Raw genomic sequence first — 25749 nt, forward strand, 5'->3', positions numbered from 1 at the left:
GGCTAAGTGCAGATAAAAATAGCTGTGTGTGCCCTCAAGCCTGCAGCAAAACAGGACTCTCTCCTGCTGCCTGTTTGATGCTAAAAGACTCTGATGCCTGCTTTCTACCTCATTCCGCTTTTATTACCCACGCAGGTTACACAGGAACACAACTTGCCTCAGTCAGTGCCGCTTATTTAGGATGGTCACACATAATCACCGATCATCCTGTTATGTTTGGTGTTTTTGTAATTATTCAATGCTATGATTCCTTGCACAACATAGAACGTTAATTACGCTTTGGTTGCCTGTGTTTGTTTGTGTGATTCTGTAGAGGATTCCCTCTTGCGTCAGGATGATATTTGGATGCTGGACGGTGATGACCCTCAGGAGCCCGTTTCCCGTGTCCCCCGCCCTGATCACCTGGATTTTCTACGCATCACACCTCCAGAAGATGACATCATCGGGGACACACCCTACTATCCCAAGCTGGAGTGCACGGTGAGGGCCCATGAGTAGCACAAACACTCACAGGCCAATATTAACTGTAATGTCTACTTTCACACCCAGAGCAGTGTACCATGGCACTTTTTTTTCCCTTGGGCACTCATGAGGATTTCTCTCCACTTGGGCATTTAACCACCTGATCATAAATTCTTAGAAGTGGATTAAAGGGTCATTGATTCTAATCTGTACACTGGGGTCCTAAGCCAGAACTGACTGAGATCATTCCATTCAAACCTTTCTTGTTCAGAGCAAACACAGGAAAATCTCACGTTCTCTTGTAGCCTTTCTGGACAATTTTGTAACCTTATTTTCTGTTGTGTAGGCTATTAAGATCTATCTTTGTTGCAACACAGCAAGGGTAGCAATACTTCATATTTCATTTGCCACTAGGCATGTGATTTAGGTAATCCAGTATAAAAAATGTGTCTAAAAAACCAATTAATTGTTTCCAGTTGTTTGCTGCTGGCCATATTTATCCAAATAAGTAGTGCAATTAAAAAGCAACTACCTAACTATACTTGTAATTCATCCTATCCATCCTATAGAGTAATGTTTAAAATATATTTCCATCTCTACAAGGCTCCAGATTCCATTGTGCTTGCTGTGTGTCAGACACATTCATTCCTGTGGCAGATTACCAGGGTGTGGTTTTAGGCAGGTAATCATGCATTGTTTCCTTAGGACACAATAACTGGCTTGAGAATAATCAGTTAACATACCAGTACAAAGGGTAAGCTGTACAGAATTAGGCAGTCTGTATTGTTGTGAAAGTGACAGCCATCTTGAATATTTAGCTTTGGCATGTTTTCATTGTCGCTCTCATGCATTTTTATGGCATCAAAAAAACACACCTCTGTTGCACATGATGAGTTCTCATTGTGTTGTAACAACTGATCTGACAAAGGGAGGGGCATGGTGCTAACGCAATCCCATGCTGTAGGTGTGACTTGACAGTCTCTTAGATCTGCAGTTTTTACATCTGCAACTTGTAAGGAATCCTGTTTGAGATGATATTGTACGCAGTCTAGTACACAGTCTTGTCTATCAGTGGTGGTATAGTGGTGCTTCTTTCTAGTGCAACCTCTCAGGGGATTTACTGTGTGTGTGTATGAAATACCACTGCTCTTACATAACTTAATTCCTCATGAGAAGCCCCCACCTTATGTGTGGCTTTCTTCAGATGAGGGAAAAAACAATCACTGATACTTAAAATAAAATGGAATGATGAGCACAAGAGGATTAATTTAAAAATGTTTAATTTAGGACTGTTGTAAAAACTGGATTAGAAACATTTACAAAGCTTGCTTAGTCTGTGCTCAATGAGGCAGTCTGAAGGAAGGCATTCAGGAAGGGTGACCTTAGGTTGCTCAGGGCAACCACAGTTTGAAGAATGTTGTTTTCTTAAGCACGCTCCTGACATTTAAGTAAGTTATCTTTACAAATATCTATCAAAGGTTAGATCATATTTAAATCATAGGAGCTAAGCTGAAAAGATAGTTGTAACACCACAGAGGATGACTCACTCTGTTGTTTTTATTTTGTCATTTAAACTATATAGGTATTACCCTTTCCCACATAGATTGTATTGCCTGTTGTTAGCTTGTAAGCTGTAGCTAACGTTAGTTTGTAAACTTTTTGAACCCCCATAGAAACAGTGTCTTCAAATTCAAACTTCTGTTGCTTCATTGCACAGTATTTATTATATTTTTAGTTCAATAGTATGTTGGCATTCATAATGAAGGTAAGTGAATCAAAATTACATTTTCTCAACTGTATTCAGCCCTGTTCAGCCTGAGTGTTCATGAGCTGCTAATCACAGAAGGTTTTAAATGTTAGCCAGAGCTGGCTATAGCCACGCTCACTAATCACACTCTACTAAGCCCTGTATTGCAGTAGTTCACTGCTTAATGGTGCAATGTTGGGTTACTGGATCTCTACAGCTCTCCACCTGACCACAGACTCACTCCCCCTCCGTGTTTACACTTTTACCTCGGCAGCCATTTTACGGAAGTGAGCAGAGGTAATCAGACACCTGTGGTGCCGGGTGCTACAGGTCCCCTCCCAGGAAGGGAGGGATCTGAAGGGAGGCGTCCCCGGACTGGGTAGACCAGCGAGACGCATTTTTTTTCCAACCTGGAGGTTTTTTTTTTCCTCACACAACAGCTCACAGGAGTTTCCTGCAAACTGAGACAGACACACGCAAAGGAAGACAGAGTCAAACTTGAAGAACGGCTCAGTCATGGACTCCAGACTGTAAACCAGCACATAAAGAAGAATAACCCACACCATTATGGACAATGCTGCTCCGCTTGTTGGAATAGTTGGAAATGCTTTGTGAAAGGCAGGTGAACTCTGTTCTCTCCCAGGGAGATTACAGCAGGACATGTTTCCAGCCGCTGAACAGCTTGACTTATCTTGCAGCGTCATGGGAATCTTGCTCGCACATCTGAGACTAAAGTGAACTACGGATAATATACAGTCAGTAGTAGTCCTTATGTGATAGAACGAAAGTCTGCTATATGTTACCTGTTTGTGTGTCTCTTAACTCACTTAACAGGATTGTACGATAGCATTTTTATAATTTGTGCCCTCCTGGAGAAGGTAAGAGGAGCTGGGGAGATTTGTTCATACAAAGGCCTTTTGTTTTCAGCCAACGGTAGAAGTGGAACAGGAGCAGCTTGGATAACTGGAGGTGGGGAGATGAACCTTTTGTGACATTTTCAATGGACACTTTGCTAGAGCTACTACCTGTTTTGGTTTGGCTCTCTTTTGCTTTCAGTTGGTGTGACATCTTGAATAAAAATGGACAGTTCAAGTAATGGCTTCGATGGACAGCCCACAAGTTCCCTCTTAAATGTCTTCAGCAATCTCTTCACAAGGGATAGATCTCCCTCCTCAGACGTGGAACCGGCTGTGCTGATGTCTTTCAAGGAAATGTCAGATGGCATGTCAGAAAGTCCTCTTGCTGAAGGTGGTCAAACTATGAACAGTGAGAACAAGCTCAAATGGAGGGAAGATGTGTTTCAGGGTGAGGAGAGTGGTGAAAAATGGGAAACTTGCAAGGAGTCTGGCAACCAAGTTAAAGCAACACCTGGAGGCTCAGCTGACCAAGATCTAGTCCTGGTCACTAGGGTGGAAACGTATAGTGACACAGAAATTGAGGAGGAGGAGACAGGCCGAAGCAGAAGTAGCCTGTCAGAGAAGCTAGGCAGGAGCGGGGGACCCAAGCTACCTGAGGAGGACAATAATACAATGGACCATGGTGATGGAGATGAGCTGAAAGATGGTACTGAGGCAGAGGCAGAGTACCAAGTGCCTGTGTTTAGAACACACAGACTTAAGGAGAGATCTCGCATAGAAACTATTCTATACTCAGACCAGCCCAGAGTCAGCAGAACTGACTCTGAGACAGTTCTGGTCTCATCGGTTTCCAAACAGGAAGAGGACTCCAGTCCCAATGAGAATCCCAACACCATGTTTAAGGGTGTAGAAACACTGGGTGGAGGAGAGAATAGTGGGGAAAATGTGGGAATAGATGAAAGCAACGATTATACTGGCATAGATTGTTCTCTGCCTGGTCCCTCCATCATCTCTGGACATCTGGCTTTAGAGGCTGCAGATCATAATGCTGCAGTGGCCTTTAAATTAAAGCAGCATGACTTAGACAGTACACAAAGGGCGTATTCACATGCGCACATACACTCCAGCCAGGTGTCTTCCTCTGTTCCTTTCAGCTCTAGGACTTCTGAAGTCTCAGTCCAATCTAGTCCAGAGGAGCAGTCAGACACTGCTGGTATGACAAATTCAGATTTTAAGGAACCCATGTTGGTGTCGTCTGCACCCGAAGAGTCCACAGGTGACATCAAGCCAAGTGGCAGCCCTGTCTCACAGCGTGCAACTGCTGCAAAGACACCAGAAACAAATACGCCACCTCCAGCAACATCTGTTGCCACTCCCTCTACCTCCTCCACGTCGTCCCCGTCCAGGGGCACGTTGCTCTCTTCAACCCCTTCCTTCCAGATGCCAGCTCTTTTCAGTGGTTTGCGGGTGCTGAAGAAAGGAGTGGCGGGGGACGAGAGGGAGACGCTGTCAGAGATCAAGCAGAGTGAGAAGGATGCTGACTTGGCTCTGCTCAGCTTGAAGAAGACGGTAAACAAGGCTAAGCTCTTCCCAGAGCAGAAGACAGCTTCTCCAGCCAAAAAACATGCGGAGCCTAAACCCATCGCGGACACTAAAAGCACCGTAATGGGACATCTCAGTCACCTCCTTAACCTAGACAACCACAAGGAGACCAAAAAGTCAGATGATGGGCAAGAGGCTAATCCTGAACACAACAGACTAAATGAGTCTGAGAATGGAGAAGAGGATGTGGGAGGGAAAACTCCAGATGCAAAGAGCACCACATCGCCACCTGAAATAAGGAAAACTGCGGACTTGGCCTATGAAACCTTCAGGAACTTCTTTGGCCCCAAAAATGTCAAAAAGGAAAAAACAGAAAATGTGGATCTGGAGGCAGTGAAAAAGAAAATCAAGAACGACAAGGAAAATCTGAGGTCTATTTTCGAGAGAGCCTCCAAATCTCCCGGCAAGGAACACAAAACTCTCACAGAAGTTAATGTATGTAACTGCACCCCTGTATCATTTTAAATCACTGCACCACATATCTTTGGGGGGAAATTTGTGTTGTGTTGACTACAAGGACCTGAGACAAACAGTGCATTTTGAAATAAATAAACACAGAAGTATATGTTCATGTTGTTGCATTTGTTGTCTCCCTTTAGACAGAGCTCACGTCCCCAGCAGACAGTGAGGACCGGACTCCAGGGCGTCTTCAAGCTGTGTGGCCCCCACCCAAAGCAAAAGATGAGGAAGAGAAGGTGGGGCTCAAGTACACCGAAGCAGGTAGGAATTACAAACTCATAGCTTTAGACACTGTTGCCTGTATTTACATCTATGCCCAGGAATGCTGACAGAGGATCATGCCAGTCAAGCTTACACTGACACACCTCACACTGATTGGCTTTGTTAGTAAGGACCAGTGGAGATGTCATAGAATGATATCTTGTATCAAATGTATGGACGTTTGTCTATGAGTCTCAACTCTAAACTTTGAAGCAAAAGTAAAGCCAACACTATCAAACCCTTTAGCACTTACACTTTACTCTGAAACCGGGTGAAAGACATCCTTCAAATCCATTTAAGAACACAGTGAGCCTGTGTCTGCGCCTTAATGCTGCTGTTTGTGTGGTTGCTGTTTAGTGGCACCACAGTGTATCATGTGTGGGTGTTAGTGAGGTAAAAATATTCATTGAAATCAAGAAGACTCTCGGCAGCACGCCATTTTTGACCCATTTTGTACTCTAAAGGTGTAATGACGCAAATAGGTTAAAAGCACACATGGCTGTCATTGTGCTGATTGAATTACTAAGTAAAAAGCTTTCCTTTCATGATCTGGGTTCAGTGAAATTGTGTTGACTAAAAGCGTACAGTGCATTATAAGAGTAGTGCAACAGCTGTTGGATGTTGTCTGTGGTGTAGCTTCATCCCTGAAAATAGATTAAGACAAGCAAGTGTGGATTATTCTGGTGATTTGCGCTCAGGATTGGACATTGCTGTTGTCTAAGAGAAGAGCATGTGGAATCTGAAAAACAGAGCAAAAGTCCAGACTGTGAGCTATGTAGATAAACCAACACTTGTCTCAGATTAATCATTACTACAGTATGGTATCACTCCCATTTACTCCTTTTTAATCCTAGTTCGTAATAGGAATGACAACTCAAAAAACATAATAATGTGTCCAGTCAAATCCTCAAATTAATGAAAATGAAAGATTGACAGCAGATGACAGACATCTTTATGGAGACAATCACATTGTGGTGTACAGTATGTAACTTGGTAGGCCTTGGAGTTCATCATAAAATTGCTGTGAAAATATGTTACTATGTATGCTTTGCTTTATGAACTAACAAAGTACAAGAGAAAGTGCAAGTTAAGTTGTACTCTGGCTTCTATTTTCATCTGAAATTGTACATGTACACAAATACTAATTTAACTATATGGAAATGAGGTGAATTATGTTGTGGGTGACCTCTTTCACTTCCCTGCCTTGCTGTTATTAGTGCCAACAGATCAGCATATTTTACGAGTTTTGACTTGACAAAATGTTTTGTTTCAGCTTTCACCTCTGCCAGCTGTATAATTTAAAACTGGTTGGTTAAGTTGTAAATATGGCCCTTCATACAGAAAGTGACTCACCCTTCTGTAGAATTTTACCACTAAGGACAGCAGTACATCTTGTTGGGATTGGTCTTGTCTTGCAGATCAGCTTGATAGTAATTTAAAATGCAAATAAAGCAAAGAAAACATAGTTTTAACCCAATAAGCCCTTTCTCTCAATCTATAAATGAAAATAACGCCAACAAAGAGCTGTGATTATTGCATTGATAGCCTTTAGTGTACATTCATTAAATCAAAACTCCCAGCAGAATGAGTTTGTGTTGACGTACAGTACAAGTGTTCTTGTTCTGCTTACTTTCAGAGCACCAGGCTGCCCTCTTGCAGCTGAAGAGAGAGTGCAAGGAAGAATTGGAGAGGATGCATGTAAGTTACCAAATGAATTTAGTAGACATGTTACAACAACACTGACTGAAAAAATATTATTCACCAGAGAAAATTACTCCAGGCATCTGTGAGGGCAGACTACTGTAGTTAAAGAAAGCGGAAATGTAAATATGCTCTGGTGTACAATATTAAATAGAAAGATATTAAAATATCAGATGTGCGAAAGGAAGCAGCTCATTTGCGACAATAATTCGTGTGTGTGACACATGGCAAATTCAGTTACATTTCTGAGGTCCTTTTGGCTCCTCTACTCTTGTTATAGCAGTTGTCTGTCCTGACCACAAGATGGCACTAAGTAAGCATGAAATGCTCCAGCACAGCATTTACTCATAACACTAGAAATTTTCAGGTGTCACAGGTTTTGAAGTCGGGCACTTAGTATATACGTAGTCAACCTGTCAGCCGTTAGTTTTTAAAGTTAAATGTTAATTTTGCTTCAATATTTGTGCATTTTATACCAAGAGAAATAGTATAGAATGGTATGAAATGAAACAACTTACAGTAAATCAAACTGTCAAATGTAGTTGTGGTGTGTCTTGATGAAGAGAGATACTGTGTATGTAATTTGGTTAGAAGCTCACCAGATGAGGTACAGAATGACACAAAATATTCTTAGATGAAAATAATCACATTAGACCAAAATGTGAACATGTAGTAAACTATTAAAAATAAAAACTTTTGAGTGAACAAACTATTTATATAATGGTGTAATGTTGTGATATATGAGTCTTAATACAATCTCGCACTTTTATACCGAAAGTGAATATCAAAACTGGGGCAAAATCTTACATAACGTGTTACGACTGCACTGTGTCAATTGGAAACATTTAAAAGTTCTTTCAACCATCCAGAATTTCATGCATTATGTATAATAACATGACTTCCAAATGTTAAGTCACTGCCACATACACATACACACACACACACACACACACACACACACACACACACACACACAGTTCTATGATGGACATCTTTTTAATTTCCAATATGATGACTCACTCCAAATCCAAGCTAAAGGTATCAGTGTTTCATTCATCAAAAGCAGAGGTTTGGAACAGTGTCTCACAGGTGTTATTCATCTGCCAGCTTAATCAAGAGTCAAACTTACTTTGGAAGACTAAACGCACATAGTTCTGGCCATGTTACATCATTTGTACCACTGATAAATTGCTTTATGGACCATTTCCTTGAAAAATCTGACCTCAGAATTGGTTTTCTAAGTCTGTCTGTTTAAAGCGTTTAATTTGACGTCGACCTTTTAAGGGACTAATGCTGACACTGAGAAACATGTACCGCAGTCAGCCCACAAGAAAGGGTGGGAACGTGCCTAATTCTATTTCTAAACGGACATAAGTTAATAAGGCACATGTGTAAGATTCATTGCAAAACAATTTCCTTTCTTTCTCAAATCAATACTTTGCTTTGGTTGGATTGTTTTTCATTGTTTGAAATGTCAAATGAAAACTGGAGTTACCAGATTTTCACTGTGCGAGTCATCTATTAGGCTCAGTTTGGGGAAGAATTTGATGGGAGTGAGGATAAAAATAAAGCTGAAAAAAATTAAGACGGTTGTAAATTTTCAACAAAGAATCATATTCATGAAGGCCCCATGGAAGAATGATTTAAACCTGGATCCAAGTTAATTTGAGGAAAAGTCAATCATCTAATAGGATTTTATTACATGAAGTGAAATGACAGACATTTCTGATATTCTGGATTTGTTTTATTTTTGGCATTCTGCTCTTGCCCCTCGTAGTCAGATTTTGAGCTCCAGATCTTCCAGCTTCGAGGTGAGCATGCTGTCTCAATATCACACCTGGAGGGAGTCGTTGCCAAGATGCAGAGAGACAAGGCATACAATACAAGTCAGGAGCGAGGTGAGGTCCGCAATGTTGCTGTATCCACTGCAGACAACCCGACACCCAAGACGTGGCGCACTGTGGGTATCCAGACTGACAGGGAAACCTTCATCAAGAGCCCTGAGGGTGACGGCAGTGGGCTAGCTCAAAGCCCCACCCAGACCATCCCGAAAAAACTTAACTTTGACTCTATCGGACTAAATCTGGGGGTTAAAGCTGAAACAGCCCCAGGGACTCCCGGACCACCCCCACCACCTCCTCCACCTCCCCCACCAGGCCTCTCAGGACCACCACCACCACCCCCTCCTCCTCCCCCTCTGCCAGGTATCATGGGAGCACCGCCACCGCCCCCTCCACCACCTCCACTCCCTGGAGGTGGCATGCCACCCCCACCACCTCCCCCTCCCCCTCCTGGCCTACCTGGAGTTGGTCCACCTCCTCCCCCCCCTCCTCCAGGCTGTGGCCCCCCACCTCCTCCTTCCATGAAAGGATTCGGTTTTGGTCAGAAGGTGGAAAAGGCTCCACGGAAGTCTGTCATTGAGCCAGCCCATCCCATGAAGCCTCTGTACTGGACCAGGATACAGATACAGGACAATAAGTAGGTGTAACATTGCTTAAAATATACTCACATTGCTCTGACTACAATTTACAGCCTTATTTTTGTAGCGTGGGCCATCATTACCATTGTTAATAATAATAATGTTGTCACCAAGTTAATTGAAGAGAATTCTGGGATCTGGGAATGCGGTAACATTGCTAAGAAGTCCAACTGGGCAAGAAACATAAGCATTCAGATGATCAGACAGGTTTTAACAAATCCCCACATAAGCCACATTTATTGGGAAGAGAAATTAAAGACCAACATTAAATTATTACCCAGACTGTCTGTTATATACATGATACAACTTTAACCACACATGTTCTCTTTTACAGTGAAGGATTATTGTCAGTATTCCAGGGGAGCTCACTTTCATTACTACTTCCATAATAAGTGGTATAGATAATCTGGTGTAACGATTGACTCGTTTACAATGTGTCTTATCATCTGACCACTCGTGTTTCTTGACCCATCAGAATTCAGTGTAGCACAGCAATGAAGTGTTCCCAGATCTCAGAAATTACTTTGGTGAGTACAGTGTTACAACCAGTATTAATGAGGGCCAAAACTACAGAAATACGGCAGAAGTTGTTGTACAAAACTAGAATTAGCTGGAATAGCCGTGATTATGCTGTACAAAATCACTATTAGCCCATAAAAATTTCAGGTTACACTTACTTACACAACATAATTGCATTTTTTTTTTACCCTGAACCAATTCAAACCCAAAGATAAAGAAAGCCAGGACAAGTATAACCTTAGTTCACAATATCATTACAGTAAGCACTGGAATAACATCTGAATCAATGCTCATATCATTTGACTTGTTTATAGTTGATAAGACTGTCTGATATTTAAAGCTTTTGGTCTCATCTTGATGTTCTAAACCTGTTGTTTTGGGGGATTACTACAGAATCCCATCGAAGTGGGGTTTAGAAAGCCCCAAGCTCTGAATGGGAATATCCAATATTCAAAGTTGCAAGAGTGAAACCTCTGTTATCCCAGGCCTAATGAACCTCTAAGCTTCATTGACCCTGGTTTAATAGGGCCCTACAGTTCTTAAGCACTGAACACTCCTATCCAGGGAGATATCAGAGATACTGTGTGTTTGCTGCACCACCATTCCCTCGTCCAAGAACCCTACTGAGATAAGATGTAATTGTAAGTGGATTATCCAGCCCATTTACTGTGGCTGTGGTTGTTACCTCCGAGTGCCAGGCTTCCAGGTTTATGGCCTTGTATTTCCATGGCTGGATTAGTGGGGGAAGCTGAGTTGTGGTTCGCACTCTCTCTGGTCCTGGCCAACACTGGAGGACTGACTGACTACACTACAGCAGTTTCATGTCAGCTATAAATCTAACTGTAAAGGGGCAAGTTAAGGGGCATTAAATGGGTCAGATGTTTAACTACAGTATAACTGGATCAGTTGTGTGATCTCTGTTAATGGTGTGAGGGGGAACAGTGCAAAGTTTGAAATGTTGCCAGGTGTCTAAATGTAAGCCGAAACACAAAGTACAGTTGGCTGCATGCAGGACAGACTTTCTTGGGAGGCTGCAATAAGAAAAGGGAACTTTGAGGGGTATTCAAATTCAATTATAGTCATAATCCAGTCAATTAGAAAGTTGTATTGCATGGAAATAGTTTTTGGGGTTTGGATGTGATTTTCTTTTCCAAGCTAATTTCCTGCACTGTTGGGTTCAGAGTCAGACACTGTTCACTGGACTTATTTTCCTCAGACTCTCAGAAGGGAGTGTAAAATCAAAGGAGGATTTTGGGACAGTATCATTATGTCCTCAACAGAAAAAAAAACCTCTTGGCTGCCCCAGATAAATACTCTCACCACTGCAAGAGGAAGCCAACTGCATGAAGAAACAATTGGACTTACTTGACTCTAATTGAGTCACTGGCAATGCAGTTGATTGTTCTGGTATTTGAGCCATGATAAGCCTGCCAGGGCTTATGTTAGTATGTTGCGTCCAGGTTGTCTTTCTCATTATAAATGGGTTTTGACTTGGGACTCATGAGACCTGCCCCTCTCATGAGATGAGCTGCCATGTCATGTCATATAAGCTATGACCTGCTAGAACAACTATGATGTGTGGAAAAGATGATAAGAAAGGGCGACACCAATAATTAAGCATGTGCAGCGCATTAGAGATGTCATCATTACAAAATCTTTCCCTGAATAAGTTTATTTGTTCATAAGCCATTTAGTGTGTATGTTGTTTGATTAACAGAGTCTGGGGAGGGAAAGCAGAGACACGTGTTGAGTTTTAATGGACACAAAAGTGGATGTGTTGGTAACAGCAGAGTGCTTCACTCCTGAACATCCTCATGACTTAGGACACCTCTATTTCTTGTTTGTTTTTGCCATGTTACTCAGCAACTTCTGAAACAAAACATTGCCTCCTGTTTTCTACTTCATTTGCTGGAAATGATCTTTAATTATAGAAGCAAGTTTGTCTTTAACTTGTTTTATTTTCATCACCTATCTCACAAACAGTGCTTTTTAAATTACAGATCTGGTTTAAGGGCTATTATTGCCAAGTATGTGTCAGACAGTGAAATGGAAAATGGAAAAAAAAAACTGTTGGCAGGTTGATTAAACACCAAATAAGCTTCCACAAATAGAACACACAATTTGTTTAGCTTTCGGAGAGTAACCTAGATGTTTCTGTCCTGTTCTAGAAGTCAGCTCGATGAGTGACTGTAAATCAAATCTTCAGCGGTTTTAGGTTGAAATATTTTTAAAAAAATAAATCACAGACTAAAATCTTCACTTGTTTTCCCAGCAACAGCACACTGTGGGGTTCTCTGAAGGAACCAGACATTGTCAACACCAAGGAATTCGAAGATCTTTTTTCCAAGGCCACACTGCAGCCGAAGAAGAAGCCCCTGTCGGACACCTATGAGAAGAAAGCCAAAACTAAGAAGGTATACTTACTCCCCCCATTGTGCATTTTTTCTGGCATACCTTTGTCTCTGACTACAGCCACCTGAGGGCCTGACTAGTGTGCTTTCTTATCTAGCTTTGTTTAAAATAGGCTTTTTGTCTTCTGTCATGTTCCATCGTAAATCTAAGAACGAACAAACAAAAAGTGAACCAGGAAGAATGGATTGTGACTCTCATCAGGTCCTCCTCCAGACTGTTGCCTGCAGTTGCCAGATAATGCATCGGGCCAACACAGGCTATCAGTTTATGAGTTTACTCCCTTTTTTTCTCACTGTGCAGGATTTTAATGTAGGTACGGGGATCAGGATTGTTGTTTTTTCCATCTGTGCACATTTATACTCAAGACGAAACAAGAAAAATCAGCGAAGATGTGCTTTGTGGGGAGATTGATCTAGCATTCCCCTACCCACCAAAGACACACTTGTTAATGTCATGTCAAATGCTGCAGCTCTGCACCTCTGCCGCAGCCAGCGCCATGTCAGCATTCTGGCTGCCTCATGGTCCTCGCTGTGGCGTCCAAGCGGTTAAAAATCGGCCATTGCCCCAGACTGTCCCCTCTAAATCCATACACATCCCTTATCCTGATCAATTTGTCAAGGCTCCACTCAACTCCAGAGGGCCACAGTGTGTATGTGTGTGTGTGTGTGTGTTCTTCTGTCCTCGATCTCCATCCTTCTCATTCACCATTCAGTCTGGTCACTCTAAACTGTCCAACATTTGATCCAACTCAGACAGCCACATCCAGACACAAATCCTGCCAACTGTCTCCTGCCTGGGCTTACATCAGCCTGGAAGAGGTTTGACCCCGCTAATGGAAACACTGTTGAAACACATTCATATCAATCAAAAAAACTTTCTTTTGAACGTAGCATTTGGGCTTTTTTATTTAAGGAGAAAAGACCTGCATGGTCTTTAGTTTAGATACCGCACACTGGCTGGAGTTTATATCCATATTTAGGCATTTTGTCCCCAGCACTGTGAATATATAGCAGTCTTATATTTAATATAAAGGTCTGTGTTTAGAGCCAGCTAGAGCATTCACAGTCTGACTCTACAATAAAAAGGGAAAGTGAATACGTGAAAGCATGGTTGTTTTCAGACCCGCTTCGAAGGCCAACTCACTGGAAAGGTCGTCAAAATAGAAGAAACTTGTTTACTTAATCATATTTTATCCCCGAAAGTTTATACTCGGAGTTAAAAAGCGAGAAATCATTTGAGAGAGAAATCATCTGAATCACTGGCTGATGATGGCTTCCAAGAAGTTCAGCTGGTTAACGGGTGGGAAAGAAAGGAAGGCGCAGAAGGAGGGGAGGACACATAGAAAGAAGAGAAAGAGAAAGTGAGGTTGAAAACTACTACAGCTACTGATTTGAGGAAGAATGGAGCATAGAAGTGCACTGAATGGGGGAGAAAGTGAATAAGGACAAAGTGGATGGTGAAAATGGGGAGGATGTGTAGGCACAAGAGCCAGTCAGCCACCAGGAAGAGTTTAAATTTTGGAGTAAAAGTAAAAACCTTCACTGTTACTCCAATTTGCAAACTTCAGAACAAAAGCTATTTACAGTGTCATACATTCTTGTTTTACTTGGAAAAAACCTTAAATTTAAGAGACTGATGTTTTTACATGGTTATTCTTCATTGAAAGCAAAGAACTGTTTTACTGCTAATTTGGCTCTTAAAAGTGATGTACTTCTCAGAAGTTTGATGAATTTGGGCCCAGGCCAGAGGTTGAGGGCCTCAACATCACTCTGCAGAATCAGACCAGACAGTGGTCTCTGTCTCTCTACGTGACTACCAATACCAGTCAACACTTAATGCAGACGACCTGTCTCTGTCAGCGTCTGCACATTCGCATGTAACGTTGCCAGTGAATCTGTGTGAGGGGAAAAGTGTGTTTCATTTACCCGGTTCGTGTCTGTTTGTTTGTATCTGTTTGTGTTTGTATATGCCCCAACGTGTGTATTTTCCTTTGTGTGATGACAGCACATCCTCACGAGTCATTATGCACTTGCTCAGAAAGTGTTGCCAGATCATGCTAACACCACAGCCCCCGGGGGCTCTGTGCAGCAAGAGGAGATGAGTGGGAGGGAATGGAATGTGTGTGTACATTATGCATATGAGCCACTTCCCCGTTTTCCAACAACTCCACACGCCAAAAGTTTAAACTTGGGGGATCTAGGCGATGCCTACATGAGTGAGTTAATCTTTATCATGTGTGCCACAGAAAAAAATCAAAGCTCTTGTTTACTCTGGAGCCCTTCTCTCTCTGCTGATTAGCATATCAAAGCAGAGGAGACCGGACCGGACTGGACCGGGGGTATAATTGCAGGCATGTGGCTTCACTCCCACTGGCTGGAAGAGGCAATGAAGACAGGGCACCTATAGGGGTGGGGGGGAGCAGAGGATGGGCATGTCGGTGCATTCTTGATTGAGGAATGAGGGAGGGAAGGAGAAATGGATGGAGATGAAGAAATCAATTGAGCTAAACAGGCTCTTGAGTTTGTATGTGTGCAAATATGCACACCAGTAAACACAAAACGGCAATTTTCTCTACCCATATAAATCAAACCTGTATCAAGTTTATACATAGCGGATCTCCTTAAACAAACAATGACTTTAACCGGTTTATGGGAATGACTTATGAGCAATCATAGTACGTTTATTAAAAACATATTTTTGAAACCCTGGCTATGACGTAGGAGAGTGGGTGTAAGATTAACACCACTGGGTGAGACGGGGTTTGTTGAGTGTACTGTAGGTGGTTATTGATGGGAAGTCTTGATCCGGTTGTTATTGTAACATCTGCCTGGGTGATTCCAGACAGATAGTCAGACAGACAGTCACCGCAGAGCAGGCTGGCTGTTCAGCCGTGGCTGTGTAAACTATCCGCTCGGCTCTGGACCTGCTTCACCCTACCCACCGCGCCTAACATCAGCCACCTGCTTCAGCTCAAACCACAGACACTCCCAGTGTCTCCTTCCATCATTTTATTTATTTTCTTAGCTCGCTCGCATTTTCTCTCCACTTCTCCTCTTTTCTTTGACCTTTCTGTGTTATTTAAGTGTCCACAGCAGTTAGCAGAAAGCCTCAAGAGTGCTTTCTTTAAGATAAACACTTCTCTTTTTGTCCACAGGAGGGAGCAGCTAGCTGTTGATGTCTACCTGTCTCAGCATCAGCATCGCACGGCTCCCTCCGCTTTACCCAAGCTGTTTGCGTGTCTGAAACCAAGCATCCAGCATCAGTTGTCTTTTCTCATTAAGTTAACTGTTTAGGCTAATTGGCAAGTTCTGCAGCCACAGTGAGCGAGAAGGGTTCCTGGGCTGCTTTTAGTGTGGCCCGTCCAAAGTGGTTAATTAGAGGTGTTGGGAAAGCCTGGTACTCAGCCATCTCAAGTCCCCAGAGTGGGAGATCCCCAGTGATCCAGGTAATAGAGCTGGAAGCAGCATGGCACCCACTAACGCCCTGTAATGCAATACCCACTTCTAAGGCTTCTGCTCTCCAGCTCCCACTGGACAGCCCAGTAGCCGACAACGCCATAATACCTAATGAAGAAGCCTGACACATTAACTTTTAGAGCAGGGCTTTACCTTGCCAAAACTTTCTCTGGCTTTATGGCTAATTCAGTCATAAGTAATTGTGACCATGTGTAGGCACAAATAAAAATCCTGTGAATTTATAGTTTGTTATAAAAGTCCTGCTTCTCTTTGCCTTGCTCTTCTAGACTGTCCTTTTATGGTGCCACTTTTGCCTTTGTACTTTCACTGCGACTTGATATTTTTTGATTATATCTCACACATGTTCTTCGGCAAACTGGAGGAGGTGCTTTTCTGTTTAACTCTGCTCCCTCGTGGATGTAACTTGACAAAGTGTGTCTCGGCTATTTGTGTGCACGCTCTGAATTTCCCGGTCGTTTGCGTCACGATGATGTGTTATGACAACATGTGTTGATTAGTCTGCATGTTTGGGTCAATCCAGATGATTCACAAGCTACTTAGACCAGTGGTTCTGAAACTTTTTTACATCAAGGACCCCTACACTGACACAAATTAGACCATGGACCCCCATGTGATAAGATTTTGTCCCCCATCTGATAAGAATTTTGTTTTTAGATGTTTTATAACAGAAAGTGTATGAAATCCATGACCAAAATAGTCATACATTCTGTCATTGTGTTACTAATGGAATTATAATGAAAATAAAGTATTCCCCTTTTTGCTGGGGACCCCCTGGAATCCCCTCAAGGACCCCTGGGGGTCCCCAGACCCCACTTTGAGAACCACTGACTTAGACTAATCAGGGCTTCAGGCGCTGTGTCTCACTCATCATCTATCATCTGCCTCCGCAGCCGGGGAAGTGACTAAATGATTTTTACCCGACCGCTTATCACAGAAATGAACTTTTTATTCACCATCTGTTCTCCAATTTGTTTTATGTCACTGGTTGAATAATAGATTGAAGATAATGTAATTTGGAGTCAAGCTCCAGATAGTATATGAAGCATTTGAAACCAGCATCACACCACATGGTGTCAATGCAGGTAACTTATGTTGTTGCCTTCTGAATAATGAGTCACTGTCCTGTCAATCTAAAGAAAAGTGAGCATAAAATTATATGGTAATTATTCAGGTTAAGCCTTATTAACTGATGTGCATATTGTGGGTTTTACACTGAATCCTACTGATACTCTTGAAGCTTAACAATATCAATTCATTCGCTTTCTGTTTTTCCAGATAATCAAGCTGCTGGACGGGAAGCGTTCACAAGCCGTTGGCATCCTCATATCCAGCCTGCACCTGGAAATGAAAGATATTCAGCAAGGTGAGAAATATTTTCTGATATCAGAATATGTTCAACATGTCTAGAAGCTTGTGGGGAGCATGATATCATTTTCATCTCTTTCGAGGAAGGAGCTCTTATTTCAATTCCGCAGTTATAAACTTAATTTACCATTAAACTGAGGATAACTCGTGATAAAATGCAGATGGAGTTATTTTTAGAGATGAGATAACGAGCCCAGCAGTGCAGAATAATAATTTCCTACCTTTGACAGCTACTAATTTGTAACTAGAGACACTTTTTTGATTAATTTCTGTTTCAAGTGGAATGTGGATGATTTTTCCAGTTACCGCAGTGGGGAAAGCAAATGGCTCGATTTGTCAGAATGTGAGATCGCAAAACTGGGATGAAAGCAGCCTTTCGGTTTTTCTGTCAGGCTGCTTGAAAATCCTCCTGCACTGGTTAAAATCAAATTGCCATCTCTTTCATTTGAAGAACTGCATGGATTGATTGCATGCTTGGTTGCTCTGTGGAATATGCAGGCGTGTGTGTGTGTGTGTTTGTGTGTGTGTGTTTGTAAGTGGTTGTATATGTGTGTAAACACATAATATGTGTGTTGGGGACAGCATAGATGGGCCAGGAATTGGTCCTGTCCTGGGACTGTAGCGGAGAGTGCCTGCCGCCTGCTAGTCTGAGCATGCGGCCAGCAGATCTGTTTATTGTAGCCAGTGACGGTTTCCACAAGCCTAATGGGACTGACACCCCACTAATGATCTAAGCATGTACAAAACCACCTTCCACAGTTAGCAGACACCGAGCTACCACATAAAACCACCTCAAACACAAGCGAAACAGCACATGAGACCAGTACCTTTTTGTTTAGATTTTTTTCTCCTTTCCTTTCAGACCTTTCCTCTCTGCTCCAGTGTCAGTTTGTATAGATGGTTTGGTTAAAAAAAAAAAAAAAAAGGCCTGCTCACACCCAGCGTGAGCCTGCTTCCTTGTGCCTTAATGGGAGGTGTAAGTAAAATGGACAATTTGAATCTGACAATGAAGGACAGCGCCTTAATAAGCACTTCTAAGGGCTCTGGTCCCTGGCCTCGCCTGCTTGCCTCCCCTTTGTTGCCAAATTAAAAGGACATGGGACATGTAATGTAATTAGAGCTACTAGGGAGGGAGAGAGAGAGAGGGAAGGAGGGGAGTAGAGAAAGCAGCACTCTGGTTAAGAGAGAGGGGGTCAACTGCACCCGCCGGAGTGACTGGGGGACCTCAAGGGCCACCATGGTTCAAGGGCAAAGGGAGGCTCTCCCCCACACACCACCTCACCTCACCGCACGCACACAAACACACACACACACACACACACACACACACACACGTTCACACGCCACACATGCCCTTCCACACCAAAGCCGATGAGTGAAAAGTGGAAGGAGAGGGTGTGAGGCGGTTGGCAGGCAGGCTTTGATCTGTCGGTGTGGAGAGATATCCGGCTCCCCTCGGATCAGAGTGCTCCTGTGCACATTGGAGCAGGCCCCCCTTTGGTGTGTGATTGACGGCTGCATGGCTGAGGGACTGAATAATCCACTCTAATAAGATGTAGGAAATGGACCTCCAGCGTTCCCTCTGATCCAGACATTGGGACCACATTGACAGCTTCACTGCAACAGGAACAGCTGGGAACCAGAATGCAAAGTATTACCTTGTTAGCTGGAAGCAGTAGTGTAGTGTTAGAAATGTTTCATTTGACCTGTGCCAGATTGATACGAGAGTTTTGGCACTGATAGCAAAAATTGCACTTTGTTTTTGCATTGCTATAAGCTTTTTTTTTTTTTTTTCCAACCTTAAAAAGCAAAGCCAAAAAAACAAACGCCTTAGTGTTTAAAGTACCATATGTTAATTTTGTCCAAACATAAAACTAAATTATGATTTAAATCCTAAACAAGAATCTGATTTGAAGTTTTTGTCGCCAACTTTTAGTTTTTGACACTCACTTAGAGAGATTGACCTCAAGCCTTGAAAACACTAAATTTACTTTAATTTACTGTAAATTTAATGTAATTCTTGTTGTATCACTTTTTCTTCATTGCCTGGAAATCCTGAAGTGTGATTGCTTTTGGTGACAGTGATGGCTTGTCACATCGAGTGACTGATTTCAGAGCAGTAGGTGGTACGCAGCCGTTCCTCGGCTGACACCAACCAGACAACTGTCAGCTGATCCAGGAGCACTGGAGCCATCCCTCCCATCGTGTCCTCCTCCCCTCCTCCCTTACAGAGTCATAAACCTGTGACACCTCTCAGACACAGAACAGGAGTCCCTTTCTCTTTTTGTGCTGTCCTCCACACTCAGCCCTCCGTGCGCTCTTTAATTTGTACTGTTTTGAATCAGGCTAAACAAACATGCACCCTGTAGACAAAGAAGGTAAAGCAACGTCTTTCTTCCTCGAGCCATTTCTCAGTCCTTTGGCTCAATTCTTCACGTCTAAATTATGATGTCTACCAGCCTTTATTTACACCTTTTCTTCTTCGTCCTTTAACATCCTCTTCATCCTCTGTTTCAGCTCATATTCTCCTGCCTTTCTCTAAAAATCGTTACAGTCAGCTGTGGTGTTTCTAGCTGTGGACTCAGAGATTAAGCAGTTTCAGGCTTTCTGTTTTGAGCTGTGGTGAGGGGCTTCACAGGAGGAGAGGAGCGCCAGTATTGGCCCAGCGTCTGTGGTCTCAAACTCTGTCTGCCCCACAGCCAGGCCACACTCACACTAGCTTCACTACTTCAAGCTAATATCCTAAATTAGGTGTATAATTCAACTGCATGATGATTTGATGATGTGTTTTGTTTCTTGGTACAGGTGTGTATTTCTTTTTTTTTTCCTGGTGTTACCATTATGATTTTATCCTGCCAAAATATGTAGGAGATCCCACCTTATAGTTTTCCACTAATATAAATTGCTTTTAACCAACATTTAACAAAATGACAGGGCTATCCCAAGTTTACATCCCTAGTCGGAAAAACAAATCTGTTCTTCGAGGACTGGCAGCGCTTAAAAGGGAGCAGGCTTTAGCCAAGATTTTATCCATTTATAAGACTGACTGCTTATAATGAATATTGCTTTCACTGTTCCAGCTGTTCTTACTGTGGACAACTCTGTGGTGGATTTGGAGACCATTGAGGCTTTATATGAAAATGTAAGTATGTAGGAGAAGTCTGTCTAACATAATAAAGTAGCAACAAGGATGATGCTGTAAAGTAATTTGACAGGTTTGAAGAACACAATGAAAACCTGATTATTTTTATTGCTACAAATGAGTTTTATAAGTCTTATTATCAGTGCTAACAAATGTTGTTATTGTGCAGCCTCTTACACTGCAAAACTTTGAAGATTTCTACAGCATGTCACTCTCTCACAGAACAACATTTAGTTGTATTGATATACATCTGTGTGTTATGTCTCTTGATAGAGGGCCACCGCTGATGAGATGGACAAGATAAAGAGACATTATGAGAACTCCAAAGAAGATGAAGTCAAACTGCTGGACAAACCTGAACAGTAAGATCAAAGTTCAAACATTTTATAGTACTCGAAGAAAATGAAATATAATCCTGAATCATGATAAACTTGATTGCACTTATCAAAGAAATAAAGGTGGGCCTGAGGTACTGAGAATTTGATTAGCACAAAGTTGCTTGATATTGCACCCATTAAATTAGTTCAATCAAATTAATCAACTTGAGGTTCTGAGATTTCACAGGACTGATCAATTAATGCAAACACCATGAAAGTATGACTTGATATGAGTCTACAAGTCATACTGGTATGATTCCAGTATGACTTGACTCATTTAAATATTGTACAAGCCACTCAAATTATAATCTTGGGATATTGGAAATATCCAACTATTATACATTGCCAATTCACTCAAAGTCTATATTTTTTATAAATGTCTTCTGGAACGTTTGTGTCTGCAAACGTGCATTCATGGACATTGCTTCAGTAGTTTCATCCTGTCAGGGTTAAGTAGTCCGGGCCGGTTAACGAGGCCTGGACCCAGCAGTGCCGCTCAGCCTGGCCTTCCTATTTCTATGTTTGACCAGAGCTGTCACTACGGCTGCCTGAGTCATCCCTACTCTACCTCCATCAGCAGGGCCTAATCACACAGGATGTTACCGCTCCGCTCCCCTCCGACACGGCACTGTTTACATAAGTCGTCCCGCATCAGGCCAGAGCTACCTTTGATCAATCGCTGTGCGCCGCTCGCTGCTTTCCCTCCACCCGACCCCGTGGACCTTTCAAACCCAGCCGAGCAGCACCACTCATGACTATCAGCTGCCTGCCTTACTGTGAGCAGCAACATTGACTCAGCCGCCCTGCATGGGGAAGCACGGCCTGCCAAGGACCTCAAAATAGTTCTTCCTGTTAGACATTTTGTTTAATTCTGTCATAACACATCACACCCCATTCTCTTCCACCTCCTCCTCCTCCCTCTGCTCCTCCTCCCCTCCTGTTTTCCAGGTTTCTCTATGAGCTCTCCCAGATTCCTGACTTTGCGGGCCGGGCTCACTGTATCATCTTCCAGTCAGTATTCCTTGATACCATCTCCTCCATCCGTCGCAAGGTGGACATTATCTCCAATGTCTGCAAAGTAAGAACATCATGTCAAAAACAGTGTTTCAGAAAAGTGTCACTATGCTACCTCAAGGTTTACTGACCTATAAGCTGTATGTGTGTGTGTGTCTGTATCAGGCGCTGCTTGAGTGCGATAGTTTGCGGGATGTAATGGGTCTTGTTCTGGCCTTTGGGAACTATATGAATGGAGGGAACAGGACCAGAGGTCAGGCTGACGGCTTTGGACTGGAGATCCTCCCCAAACTAAAGGATGTCAAGAGCAGGGTAACACACATTGTATAATTTAGCATTCACAATGTTTCCAAAGTGCAATAATATCCTAGTAAATATTAGCTAATTTGGCTCATAAAACATATCACATAATATAATTTCTTCTTCAGGACAATCGTATCAATCTGCTGGATTATGTGGCTTTATACTACCTGCGTAATTTTGACAAGGTAAAGTACTGTCAGACAAAAATGTACACTCTTAAAACATTTATTAGTCAACATTTGTATATTTTATGTTTGTTTTTTTTTTTTGGTTCCAGCATGCTGGTACAGATAAGAGTGTGTTCCCTATGCCGGAGCCTCAGGATTTCTTCCAGGCTGCCCAGGTCAAGTTTGATGACCTCACCAAGGACATCAGGAAGCTAAAGAGAGATTTGACTGGTAGGACATGCCCCGTTGTACAAGTACATTCATTTTCTCTGTGGCTTAAACAGCACACCACATTGTATTTTATTGCTCAGGTCATCTTCGTTTCATTGTAAATCGGTCAGTGTAATTGTATACATTAACATCTTTCACCAGAGCAGTTTAAATGTACTCCTCTTGCCCTGTGCAGAGAGGTTTACGGGTGCATTCAGGACCCTTCCGGCCGTGTCATCATAACACTACAACCTCTCCTGTTTTTCAGAACAAATGACAGAACAACTAGCTGCAGAAGCATCTTTTCAACTTTTTTTTCTGTCTCCAGAGCACTTAAAAGCAGGAGAAATATCCACAAAAGTAAATTCCAGCTCATTGACGAAACATTAGAGTAATAATTGGCAGATAAAGAAGTAAACAAACTTTTAATGTTCTGTGCTCAAAGTGTCATGGGCGCCGAGCCACTCAGTAACCCAGCCAGCCAGTCAGTCAGTCTTGGCCAGGGCCATGCACAGGTTAAAGGCGATGCCCCCCAGTGCCCCTGGTGTCTGTGGTTATTTAAATCAACCAATAATACGGCATATGAAAGCAATTAGATATGCTCTACAGCTCTCCCCTACGTTTTTTAGATCGCTGTTAAAGCCCTCTCCTCTCTGACCCGGGGGAAAAATACAAAGAGTCTACTAAAGTACTCAAGCTGTCACTCATTTATTAGGAAAAATGGAAGACCTGAAGACAATAAATGCAACATAAGGGCCCTCGTATTTGATCTCTGTTGCAGCACAGTCTGGCACAGTAGTCCTGAGGGGTATTAGCATCACAGGGCGAGCGTTGGATTCTGGATGTTTGGTGAGCTCCACCTATGACTCCCACCATTTTTATCCTCTCCAGCCGCCAGAAATAAATATTTATGCCTGGCTATTATAAACCAGCCTAAAGAAAGCAACTGGTCTTAATTATAAAGCTAACACAGATCGCTTCCATCCACATTGTGAATTATGTCTGACACCGAGGCTAACGCTGAATCACAGCTCAGTTTAGTCTCTCCGTTTGACTTACACAAGCAAGCCTGTCTGCCCCTCACCTGATCCTGAGGTGGCGACTGCAGCGGTTGCCAGTGTCTTGCCCTCCAGCCTTAGGTCAAAGGTCAGGAGACTCGGTGCTAACACACCAGACAGAAATCCATCTCTCCCAGTTTAGCCCCTTCTTCCATACTGACAGTTTCTCTGTGTGCATCCATGGGTGCCTGTCTCATCATACAAATATCATACAAATATTCTGTTTAAATCTACATGAATGTGTGTGCAGGAGTTATGTCTTTCTGTGCCTTGATACATTCATGTATGTGTGTGTGTGTGTGTGCGCAGCGTCTAGTCAGAAGCGATGCTCAGGAGCGGGTCCCCGTCCGCTCGGCTGCCCTCTTGCTTGTGCAGAAACATGATCCTCTTTTGATGGGGCTTCCTGTTTGGGGAGAGGGTGATGACCTCTCTCTGTGCTCCTCTCAGGGGGAGAGGGATGAGTGGGAGGCCACAAGGATCTAAACCCTACTGTAGCACTCTCAGCTCCCATAGAGACAAATATCATCTATTATTTCATGCACAATTATTGTTATATAGTCCATTCAAATTTGCACCCAAATTTGAGATTAGATTTAACTTAAAAATCCTGTAGAAGTCGGTCTCCATCACAGCTAATTGTACTTGAAGCTGCATTTTCAGATGACCACTTTCAGACCTACATAAAGATCCCTTTAAGTGCTGTGTAATTGCAGTGGACAGAGAGGCAGGGACGCTACCGAATGAAATAGGATCAAATAAAAAGAAACAGTCAGAGCTCATTTGCTGCTCAGGGGAGTTTAGTGTTTCACAGAAAGCCTGGCCCGGGTTAGACATTCATCACTGTGGCAAATCAGACAGTGTCCTGATTTTAAATGGCCTTTAATGTCAGCTTCGGGCAGCGCCTTTAGCCTGAGGTCTGTTTTATGACGGAGACTCCGCTCAGAACGCCATGTGTGAAGTCAGCACGCTGAGGCGCTGTCACCGCTCGTCCAACCAGACAAGACAGAAGCTATGCTGAATTTGGGGGATTTTTGTAATTGATTGATTGTGCGTGAAAGGGTTAGAAGTGGTTGCCTCTTAAATTGTCAATCAATACCAAACAAGATCATTCACATGCAGATAACTGCAGTAGAATGACTGTGATCTTGAGCCGTTCTCTCATGAGGCAGCATCTGAGTGATTTTGATGCTCACTACAGCTCAAACCTGAACACGAGTTAGTGCTCCACCTCATCTTCTGAGTTTGGCCTGATGTGTCTACCTGTCAACACAGCAAAAATGTAGGAGAAGGATAAAGGTTGATTTATGGGGAATGGAAAGGGGAGAGAGGGTCTTACCTTTCCGTACTCAGGCAGTCTCCTGGCTGGAATAGTACATCCTGCACAAAGGGGAGCTGGAAGTCTGACAGTCTGCTCGGGATTGTAGATAATTGGGGATCAGTGAGAGAATTCATTTTCCAGGTATAAATAACTGGAATATGCCAAGAACCGGGAGCACTGTACTGGTTTAACCTTTGATAAACGCACAAAGACTGTAAAATTTAAACTATTTTCCAAAGCACTTCCAAAAAATGTTTTTTATAACAGGGCGTGCTGATTCTACATGCAGGTATTTGTAAAACTGAAAAGAACTGTATTTGAAATAATATATTGAATTATTAGCTGGAACTGCAGTTCAGGTGTCTAAGGTGTTATTTGACAAAAAATGTACAAAAACAAAGAATCACACAAGTCTTTTGAAATTGAGGGAATGATGATTAAGGTTTTGTCTACAGTTTCTGACATCATGGATTTGCGTGTCTCCCTCTCCCTCCGGTGGGGCAACATTTGCTCACATTTCTGAGTCAGAAACACTCATCAAACAGCTAGTTTGCTCATCTTGTCGTGTTTGCACAGCCTCCCCATTTACCGTTTAAGCATTTTCTCTTATCCACACCACAGTTGTCCATTGTCTTTTATTTGTGTGCCGTGAATTCCTGCAGTGGGGGGCTCTTGCTTACTGCGGTGAGATCATAAGCACAAATTGACATCAAAGTCACCCATTCTACAAACCACACAGGGTAAAAACTTTGGATCAGTTGTTTGTTTTTCTTCCCGTTTACTTCGCCGCCGCCACCACTGCCGCCCCCTTAACCCACAA

At 42.7% G+C, this 25749-nt stretch overlaps 1 protein-coding gene across 4 annotated transcripts in view; it reads left to right on the forward strand.

Moving 5' to 3' along the window:
- LOC121880708 (formin-1-like) overlaps positions 1 to 25749 on the forward strand; it is a 51294-nt gene that overhangs the window by 9284 nt on the left and 16261 nt on the right. For 3 of the 4 annotated variants that reach the window (XM_042388167.1, XM_042388169.1, XM_042388168.1), the window contains exons 3-14: positions 314 to 480; positions 5268 to 5388; positions 7025 to 7086; positions 8867 to 9567; positions 12360 to 12501; positions 17251 to 17338; positions 20421 to 20482; positions 20756 to 20844; positions 21808 to 21937; positions 22039 to 22185; positions 22302 to 22361; positions 22454 to 22574. In XM_042388167.1, coding sequence (XP_042244101.1) covers positions 314 to 480; positions 5268 to 5388; positions 7025 to 7086; positions 8867 to 9567; positions 12360 to 12501; positions 17251 to 17338; positions 20421 to 20482; positions 20756 to 20844; positions 21808 to 21937; positions 22039 to 22185; positions 22302 to 22361; positions 22454 to 22574 — 1890 coding nt within the window. Of the gene's footprint in view, positions 1 to 313; positions 481 to 2483; positions 5104 to 5267; positions 5389 to 7024; positions 7087 to 8866; positions 9568 to 12359; positions 12502 to 17250; positions 17339 to 20420; positions 20483 to 20755; positions 20845 to 21807; positions 21938 to 22038; positions 22186 to 22301; positions 22362 to 22453; positions 22575 to 25749 lie in introns of those variants that run through there. The other variant, XM_042388166.1, reaches the window with a different exon arrangement.

The sequence above is a fragment of the Thunnus maccoyii genome, chromosome 16 (genome assembly GCF_910596095.1).
Source record: "Thunnus maccoyii chromosome 16, fThuMac1.1, whole genome shotgun sequence".
In the NCBI taxonomy this organism is placed as follows: Eukaryota; Metazoa; Chordata; class Actinopteri; order Scombriformes; family Scombridae; genus Thunnus; species Thunnus maccoyii.